Consider the following 10,654-nt stretch of genomic DNA (forward strand, 5'->3'; position numbering starts at 1 on the left):
GTCCCGAGTCAAGTGACAAGTCAAGACTTTTAAGTTACGCCCCAGTTTAAATCAGACAATTTCTGGTTCACGTCCCACATAAAGTCCTAAACTTTGTGTTTCAAGGCCTGAAAAAGTCATTCTGCACCCTTCACCAACAACGTTACTTTGCAGTGCGCTTGCTATGGAAAGTTTATAAAAATGTCCATTCTTTCAAATGAATGTTACAACACTTACAAGGAAATTAGTCCTGCGTGTTATTCCTGTAACGAGCATTTGAAGACATTTGAATCCACTTTCATACCTTTATGGATTCCATCAGTATTGTTTGTTACTGATCGAAACAGCTAAAGCGTAAAGATTCTGTTGAGATCTGTATGTTTTGTTGGTTGAGAGGGAAGAAACATCTCTCATATTTTGAATGGAAACCTCATTGATGTGCACAAACCTTAACTACAATTGGAAATTGAGATAAACAGTAAATGATATGAGATGTTAATTAATATGTATCTGAACTTTAAATGAGCCATTTGTAAAGTTGAAAGTCAAAGTCGAGTCGAGGTCTCAATTTGGATTTGATTTCTGTAGACTATTCAGTAATGAAACTGGGTAATGAGACTCCATACTATCCATACTTAAGAGAGACATCTGAAAAATAAGTCACATTTGGCTGGATGTAGCAATAAATCAAAGCTGATTTGTTTCGATTTTAATATTCAAATAATAAGTGTCATGTGAAAAATCAATCAGGAGGCTGAAGCCTTTTGACTGTTGCAGCTACACTTTTCGGTTCATTCTGAAAAGACAGTCATGGTGAGAGTCGTTTTACATTTTACCGTAAAAAAAAATATATCAAAAACTCGTGGCAGCTCTGAGCAGTGCCAATGAAAGCAGCAGTAGATGACAAACAGCTCCTCGAAGCGCTGATGGTGATGGACCAATGTGTAAAAAATTACAGGATGGACTAAGATGTCTCTTTTATTGGTATTTATGTCAGGGTGTCACAAAAAGTTTGAAGGGAAAAAATGTTGTGAAAACCAATAAAACTTTTTTCCTGAAGTGAAACGGTTCCCATGGGAATATACCGTATGGCGCTGACTCTCTCGAGCCCCCTGCTCACATAAATGTTCTACATGTGATCGATATCTGAGAATGATCCCGAGCTGCCGTTCCTCGTTTCCTTTCTCTCGGGTCTGGAATGCACCCCTGTTCTCGCATCTGAAGCCATGAGCCGGATCAGAGCTGTATATTGTGTTACTGTTTTCATTTCTACCGTGAGGATTTCTCCCCATGGTAAAAATTCACCGCCCAAAGCTCTTGTATCCACAATACAACACCTGGAAAAAGAAACTCTTCATTAATCTCTGCAGCCCCTAAGAATCTGTGGTTTTAAGCACTCCTCTTTCCAAACCACATGTGAGGCGGCACAGCGGCTGGTCGGCAGAGCCTTTGTTTTAGAATAACTCTGGGTTATTTTCAGGTCATTGTGGCTGAGTGGTTTCTTAATTGAATTTCTAAGCGTTTTGTTTAATATGCCACCGTTAAAGAGCTCTAAAAATAGCCCGCTGGATGCAATGACCTAATCTTTTCCGGAGTTTTGGAGAGATAGATAATCCTAGATGGACTTTATCACTCCGACTAACAGCTGATGAATGAGTAATTACAAAGGACCGCAGATTAGATCACTGTCAGTGTTGTTCTTAACTTAAGAGTGCTAAATTATGTTGTACTGCACTGATTACTGATATCTCTGAGAATGCATAGCCCTTATGATAAAGTGTAAAGACTTTTTGTCCACTCTCCCTCAGTGTTATGTTACTTTATCCGTATTAATTCAAGTGAAGCTTTTAAAACTTGTACAATAAACACGGCTGGTATCTGTGGTGACTGATGATAGAAGGCACCCCTTTAATTGCTTGCCTTCGTGAAGACTCGAACAAATAATGAAAACGTTGAATAGAATAATCGAAAGTAAGCCCCATTAATTCCCTCTATATTACATTTGTCCTTGCTCATATCCACAGTGTATATTAGCGACAATCACGGAAAGTTTAATAGCCGCCCAGCTGAGTTTTTGTTTCCAGCGGACAGTAGCTTCAAATCTGAAAATCCTTTTCATAATAACAGGAGCCATGAAATCATAATAACATCTATCCTTCATCTCAAAACTGTCCAAACGTGAGTCAGCCCACGAGATTATACAATGTCATTTCTCCTGCTGCCTAAATAAGGACCGTACGTTTAATTATTATTGAATAAACAACCACCATTGAATAAACAATCGGCAAAAAAAAACTGTGTACAAATGAACATAACATTCGTGAAATAATGCAGGGAATTATTCAAATGCACTTCACTCAATAAAACCAATGATCCTTTATTCTTTCAAATGTTTTAGAAGTAGTTTTGTGCAGCAACCAGGCCATGCTACTTATCCAGCCAGGTATCGAGGTAGGCCGGATTGTGAGTTTGATGTTGAGTTGGAGTCCAAAGAGAAAGTTAGTATCATTAGTTAGCGCCCTTTGGCTTGAATGTCCACAGAGATACATTTGTATTTTGTTCTTTTTATTGTTGTATCAATCTCTGAGGAATATTTTTTAGAATAAACACACTGCTGAGATGAACATACATTATCCAGTTAGCTGCTACTGTTATGTTACGTTGCTACCCATTTGCAGATGCCAGTTAGCTTATAAAGCTTTATAAAAAGAGATCAGTTGCTATGTGTGTGCGCTCTGTTAATATATCAGCAGCTTTATGGGTTGAATTGCTTGGCATTGTTGCTTCTTCCTGATAAAATGTGGAAAAACTTGTCAGCAAACACATTCACACATCAATCGGATCATTGGAAAAGCTACCTGGCAAATAATAGTACACGTTTCACTTTCTTTTAGCTCTATTTTGGTCTCCACCAACTCCAGGTAAAAATGTCTGCCTTTTTTTTGTTTTGTGCTTTGGAACTTTTTTTTGGGTCAAAATCAGCTTGTTGCTGCAGCCAAAAACACAATGCTAAGAGACTTGTGAACATGATAAAGTTGTAGGTAGAAAAGTGACACCATTTACTGCAAGTTGGTAGAAAGTTGAAGACCAGCAGCGACCCCTTCAATACACAAGTTAATATAAAGATAATGATTATAAGAGCTTTGAATATGATTATAGAAGTTTAAAGCAAGAAAGAAGGTGTGTGACTAGTAGCCAGACCTTGTTCATCAAAAATACCACTATGAAATAAAATTTGCCATGAAATCAAAGCGTCATTGGGAACCTTCAGTTTAGTTCAGAAACTGACTTTTGAAAAAATGACATTTGAAATAAAAAAAATAAAAAAATCTAAATACAAAATACTACAATACATATTCAATTATGAAAATAATAAATAAAATAATTCAGAATGCTGATGCAAGTAAAAAAACAAATGTGCTAAATTATTGTGACTATTTATACATTTCATACAGTTGATGTATGTGATTATTGATGTGATGAGTATTTTATTTATTTATTTATTTTTTTTTTTTAAACCAAGGCTCCATACCTCCCCAGAGGAATGATGTGCATTGAAATACTGTCTGTGAGGTGCGAGTGTCTGAGGAGCAGCCAGAGTGTCATCGACGGACCGAAGACACGAAGCGATGTGCTCTCAATAGTGACCTCATCTTCTTAACTGTCAGTGATCGATGGCAGCAGCAGAACACACACACGCTCACTCACAGATTGACCAACCTGAAAGCTAACGTGATCAACTTTTACATCAGTGGAGGAGCCTGTGAGTAAGTTCTGCTCGCAGTCCACACAAGGACCTGCCATCTCTCCGCACTACAACAGTCGGGGCCTGTATTTATATTAGCTGCAAAGCAATTTTAACTGTACATTCCAGATAGGTGAACAGCACTTGGCCCAGGCAGATGAATATTTCAAAGCCTTACAAAAAAAAAAAAAATCAACAATCAATGTCCAGTCAGAGCACTTGGCATGACGAGGTGCGCAGCATTTTTGCAACAGAGGTAACTACCATGTATTTATGTGTCTGAGCTCACGGAACGCTGGTATACCTTTCAATAACTTTTACTGTAGTATAGTTGAATATGAAACCAATTACAAACTTGGGTCGGCACTACAAACACAGTCCCTGGGTTTGGATTTTTTTTTTCTACAACTCTCCTTTAATACGAGTATTTATTTCATGCTCTCACATTTGTTTTTTTTCGTCACGTCACACAGACTGTTTTGATAAATAATAAATCTGTTTACTGCCTGTGTGGACTGAGGTCATATTTGCCCTCAGAAATGTTCTATCCATCAACTGATTCTCGTCTCAGGGCCCGTTGCTCTCGGCTTCGCTCGGATGATGAATGAACATCTGAGTAATTTCACGGATGAATTAGGAGCTAAAAACAACAGCAGGAAAAATGCATCGACACACATTCCACCTGTTGCCTAATGCAAAAAAAAAAGCAACAACAAAAAAAGCTGTTTTTTTGTTATGGTGTTGATGTTTCATACTGATGGTGGTCTGATGGTGGTTCAGATAGAATGCCTGGCAGGTCAGCAGAAAACACTTTTGATAATGAGGATAGCTAGGTAAACATTTTTTGCCTTTTTTTAACCACATACTCACAGAACATGCAGTTCTTATCATGTCTGCAGTAATATCTGATCATTATATTCATTTAAAATTATTTTCCACTGAACTAATAGTTCAAATTTTGACCACAGGCATGAAGTTGAAGCCATTGCACAATGCATGATGGTCTGTAATAACAAAGCTAAGTTAATTTCCTCTGATGAAAATGAATCAGTCAGTAAAAGGGCACAGCGCTATAAACAAGCACGCTGTGCAGAGCTGCTGCTAAACTGCATGAAATGATGAAGTGTGGGGCTGATCATGTCTATCAGCATCACTGACTAATCTCCTCCAGATGACTTGGGCCACCATCAAATCAGTGTGGAATCCACCCGGCCTGCTGCACAGAAAGACAGACTGGAACCATAAGAGTTGTTTTTACTGCAGGTGTTACAGACTCCTGAGCTGCCAAACAACCTTCTTACCCACTCGGACCTCTCCTCCACTCTTATTTCACTCAATGAAAAGAGTGTTGCCCACATTTGTGCCAGGTAAATCCGTGTTTTCATGTCAAACCCACAGAAGAATTATAGAGGTTCTGGGCCACCTTCAACTGGGTGATTCGAATGCTACCCAATCAACATCTCTGATGTGAGGCCAGTGAGTTCTGATTGCACGTTTACTGTGCCACATTAAAAATGTGTTGGACCAAAAGGTGATTCCACCTCTGAATACGGGCAGAATGAGAATGAGAGCTTTCTGCAACAGGGACAAACAGAGTCAATTAAAAAGCATAAAAACAATAAATTTGAATTCTCCATAGTCCCTGGCGCAGCACATGAAAGTAAAACATGAAACCAAAGATGAAAAAAAGATTTCGAGGAATACTGCCCATTCCACAAGGAGCAAGACTTCAAAGTGTAAGTGGGCAGTAGTGCAGTAGCAACACCTCTAATGCAAAACTGTGTTGCCATCATGACTTTTATAAAGCTTTATACATCATACAGAGGGGATGACTTGTTAGAATATATATTACTATAACAGAGACATAACTGAGCAGAAATCATCTATGAGGAGGCGGTTTATTTCTAAGATACAACACTGGTCACTACTGTTTCATCTGTTTTCATCCCACAGAGAGAAAACAGCACAATGAGACACAAAGCTTTATGTGTTCTGCTCACATGCAAATTGCATGCATGAAAAGTTTGTTCTGAGGAAGGCAATAGAACGGCTGATACCACCAGATGATTTTAGTTTGTCATTTTGAAAATCATTTTGGAGCATAATTCAAAGAAATAGATTTTGAAAAGGTCATTATTTGAAGTTTAGTCACGTAAAAGAAGAGAAATCTTTAAGCTTGCACTGCTCACCGTGCTGCTCTTCATACATTTCAGAAGCCCCATCGTCACTCCCAGCTGTCCTCGGCATTCCTCGAGGGGAGTGACAACATCACAGATATCAAAGCTGTACATCCTTCCCATCATTTCACTCGGGTCTACACATTACTGTCACTCCTGACTCCCTACTGTATGAAGCTTTACATGTGGGGAGTAACAGGATCAAAGCCAAATATCGACTCTGTACATATTCTTCATTAAGATGATTGAAAACTATTTCCTGTTGTTTACATCAGAAATGCATTTCATGTTCATAATGCAACCTTTTTTCACAACCACACGCCGGTTCACAGCTGGATTATAGAGATACTCATGCTATGAGGCCAAGTCCACCACAGTCTATCCAACATATCCCCCCACCACTTAATCTTATTCTTTTAATTATCAAGGTTCTTCTTATTTTCATATTAAGCTAACTCTTCAATTGTATTTACATTACATGGCATCTCTTCTGCCCTCCTTTGGGACACGTGATCAAATGTATGACACATGTTGCAACACACGATAACGTGTGGAAAAGTTTTCTCATGGGAATCTACGTGGGCTTCACACATTACAACATGAAACTGTTCCAAAACCACAAGTTTATAATGGGCAAAATACATGTTTCACATGTGATCATGATATTTTGCACGTAAAATTCATGTTTTTTTTCCCCTTTACGGGCCCTCCACATTTCCTCAAATAAAATAGGTGGTATAAAATCTGTTTTTTTTTTTTTTTCTTTCCTAAAAGTAATCAGGTGTAAAGATATCATTTAAAACATACCAGAATCAGCAGGACACTCCTTCCTTTCATAAATTAGAAGAAGATGAAGTCATTAATGTTAACTATGGTCCTGACAAAATTATATATTTGAAATTATGGAGTGCTGATAAATCTTCTTTTGTCTTAACTTAAATAAATACACATTGTCTTTATTGTATTCTGATTGAATTGAAGATTATTATAAATCAATGAAGATTAGACAATAATGGATCTGATTATTAAGCTCTACTTTATTAGTTATGTTTGCTGTTTGTGTTGTATTTTTCAACTGTAAATTGTCCCAGTTAGTCAAATAAAAAAAAAAGTTGAGCATCCTCAAAATCTTTGTTAATTTCATGAACTGTACAAAAATTAATAGGGTGGAAGGAAGTGTCAGAAAAGGGGGATTGTTTGTAATTTTGTCCTGAGGAGGGGTCGACCATTTTGCAAGAGCAACGGTGGGCTTCGACTTAAAGAAAACTAAGGGACAGGGTTTGTAATATTATAACACTGTCAGAGTGTGAGCCTGGCTTTACAAAAAATTAAACGCAAAAATCAGTCTCGCTCGCCATCTGAATAAAGTTTCATACAGTCCAGTGCTAAAACCTGATTGTTTACAATAGTACATTTTTTTCTTCTGTACTCAGAACCAGTAAATGAGGAAGAGGTCAGTATGTCAGTAACAGTCTTATCCTTCACTTGTGTTTGGTCTCTGTCAGCTCGTCTCTGGCAGGAACACAAGGAGCCTCAGTCTGGACTCCTCGCTTGTTTTGCTTCTCTCGTCCCTCCTGTCTACAGGCTGACTCGAAGAATAAGGGGATAAAATGAATGGCTGAATTTGAGGAGATTCCAGTTTATGTTCGTCTCCCTCTTCAGTTACTCTCACTCCCGCGCCACTCATGACATCATGGAAAACTTTGCAGGGTCCAGCGGTGCAGAGAGAAACACTGCGGTACTCTCACTATTTTGAGAGACCGCGGGGATACATGAGTCTAAAAATACCGATTTAAATCACAGGATTCCTCGGATGCTTTCACCTTTAGCCCGCTGATGCGAGTGGCATATAAGCCAGGTTGATTTGGGCTGTGAAGCTGAAAAGCAGAGATATTTCTGCATGGATTAATCATCAGATGGATTCAATAAAATGTTCAAACAACCATGTTTTATCTGGCCCGGGAACTTACTTGGCACAGACGTGCGACTTGCAGGCTTACTTATTTACCTGCTGTATGTGCGTTGGCTGAAATACTAGTGATAAAAAAACAAAGATAATAAAACAATGGGGTCCAAATAAAACTGAAGTGAGCTTGAATGTGTTTTAGTCTCAGCTATTTTAATGAATTTAGACTACTTCATTAATCATTTGAAGGCAGCCATTAATGTGCTTGAAACAGTAAATGTCCAAGAAAACAACAAGTCCCAAACCTGCAAAAGAGCAGCTTCTTCTAAATTACCTGCATGAAGGACTTTATAATCCATAGTAACAGTCTGATCTCTATGATCAGTGTGGCATTGTTTATACTGCATACGACTTACTCACCTGCAAGTACACAATAGGTATGTTCTTGTTTTGCTTTTTGCTTATGTTGTCTTTTTTCATCAGTGTGTGCAAATGTATCGTCGTGAACGTTGTTTATTGAAATTCCTGTATGCCTTAAAATGTTTGGTTATTAATGCTGATTGTGATTTTAATTCTTAAAAGATCTAAATTGTCTTTGAGATGTTCAAAGAAAAAACAATATGGAAGAAAAGAAAAGTTCTAATTGTTGTCAGAGAATTGTGCAGTAAAAAGAAATGATAATAATTGGCCTTTTTAGGGTATTAAGACATTAAAACACTGAAATGTCTAAAATAGTTGATCATATTATCATTACCGCTGTTGAAAATGAATGTTGCAGCTGGACCAAAATTAATCAATTTCTTAAATTGCGAGATAATTTTATATATTTTTTAATTAAAATCAACATTGAATCTCTAAATTTGAATCTGCTTCATTAATGATTTTGGCAAGAGCCTTGCATATTTCAAATACTTTGTTTCAAATCTAACGTGGCATTTCATATTTGTGACTATCTAAAATCTGTGCGGTTTGATTACATTTAATTAACCAACAACACAACTCTGCCAACACAGTTAAATTCAGATGTTGCTCCGTCTTGATTGATGATCGGACATTTGTGGTATCATGTGGCATCTGAGCCCCACCCTCAACAAACGAGCGCCCAAAGCAAAGTGAAAAACTAAAACAAAGAAATTTCTCAAGTGAAACAATCACTTTGAAAACAACATTTTCGTGGAGGACCCCATCCCTCAAAGCGAGAAGTCGTTTGCTGAAATGGTTTTTCAGGGACTTGTGCTGTGCAACTGCAGTAAAAAAAAGGCAGCTAATCATGAGCATAATCACATGATCAACACTCAGCCAATCATATCACTGGCCTGACTTTAAAAAAAACACATTCTTATCTAAGGCTTTTGAGATTTACAAATCACACCCCCAACTGCATAAGAAGATCTGAGGTTGTTGGACGAGAATTAGCAGGATCATTTAAACTGGTTAACATCATGTTAGCCTCAGCTTGAAAAGCTCGACTTGAAGAACAACACCCCAAATGCTCGAATTTCAAATGAGAAGAAAACAGGAGCTCACCATTCCTGTCCTCTGTCGACTGGGTCTGTTTCTTCACTGCGTGGTTCGTCCTCTCCGTCTGCTGTCCGCCGTCTCCATGAGACTGCGTGGCCTTCTGCAGGTGTCCGGGACTCCGTCTGTCCTCTGGACCGCTGCTGCAGACCTCAGAGCAGTCCACCGCATTCATGGCTCCCGCTTCACTCCCCAGCGGACGACATGTCTTCTCGGGTCACCTCCCTTCAGGAGGAAAAGACACAATGAGCGCGTATTCTCTGTGCACATCACAGTGCGAACACTTGACTCTGACCAACACCTCAGTCAGCTGTAACGGTAGCCAAAGCTAATAAAGTTTGAACGAGCATGGAAGACACAGCAAACAGCCGTTTGCATGTTTGCATTTGGAAAATCCTCTGTGGTGCCGGGAGCTGGAGCGAAGCCATGTTAGTGTTTGCAGAACACAACACCAGCTCCAGGTTTTGCATTGTTTCTTTTCAGAGGACCGTCTCGGCTCAGGCAGACGGCCGAGCGCGTGCCTGTTTGTTTACAGAGCTTTAAACCCACTTTCAACCTCACACATGCATTCTTCCATCAGCCGCCACTGCTGCCAACTTATCAATTTACGCAATTTAGACCTTACGCAAAAAGAGCAGACCTGCCCAGCTCCTGAAAAAAAACAAAGAAACATATCTACTGTGTGGATTCAGTAGCTCGGAGAGCCCCCACAGGGTGCCTATGTGAAAAATGAGCGTCTCAGATGAGCCAAGTCTTCTGCGCAGCCTGTCTACGCTCCGTACACTACATCATGTCCCGAGGCTCGCACTATAGGGCACCACAAACATACATTTCTGTTTTCTTTAATAAGATCTGTTTGGAGAACGGGTCACATGCTTACAGGAACAATAAGACCCACATAAATGTATGCATGTCTTTTATACTGTAAACAGTAACTTTTTAAAAGGCTTGTTCAGTAAAAACAAAGGTCAAGGCTTTCACAACAAAATCTTTGCGATAAAAAATGTAGCGTTTACTGGGAATATAAAGACATGCAGGTTAAAGAGAATGAAAGTTAAAAAGTTATTCTGCACCTGTCCATCATCCTATGGAGAAAATGTTGGTCAGAATTTTACATTTAATCACAATAGTGAGCTGTTAATATCCAAAACCAGTGTTGAGTGCATTTTATTCCTCATTCGCAGAAGTTTTTAAAATCATTTTGAAACCTCTATTGTTTATGTCCATGCTTGCTCGTTCAAAGTCTTCTTTCCTGTCTACATCATAGGATTCATGTAAAACCATGACAAGACTGTGTATTGAGTTGCCTGCAAGTACATTTGAGTGCAT

General features: G+C 38.8%; 1 protein-coding gene across 1 annotated transcript in view; it reads right to left on the reverse strand.

The window, feature by feature from the left end:
- Positions 1 to 9,500, reverse strand: part of myocd (myocardin) — a 60,695-nt gene extending 51,195 nt beyond the window's left edge. The window contains exon 1 of the mRNA XM_069708823.1: positions 9,335 to 9,500. Within this exon, the coding sequence (XP_069564924.1) occupies positions 9,335 to 9,500 (166 nt within the window). The remainder of the gene's footprint in view (positions 1 to 9,334) is intronic.
- Between the last annotated feature and the right edge of the window lie 1,154 nt (positions 9,501 to 10,654).

Source organism: Brachyistius frenatus, unplaced genomic scaffold (genome assembly GCF_029030835.1).
Source record: "Brachyistius frenatus isolate BFR_SWC_R1_liver_20210118 unplaced genomic scaffold, ASM2903083v1 Contig_78, whole genome shotgun sequence".
Lineage (NCBI taxonomy): Eukaryota > Metazoa > Chordata > Actinopteri > Embiotocidae > Brachyistius > Brachyistius frenatus.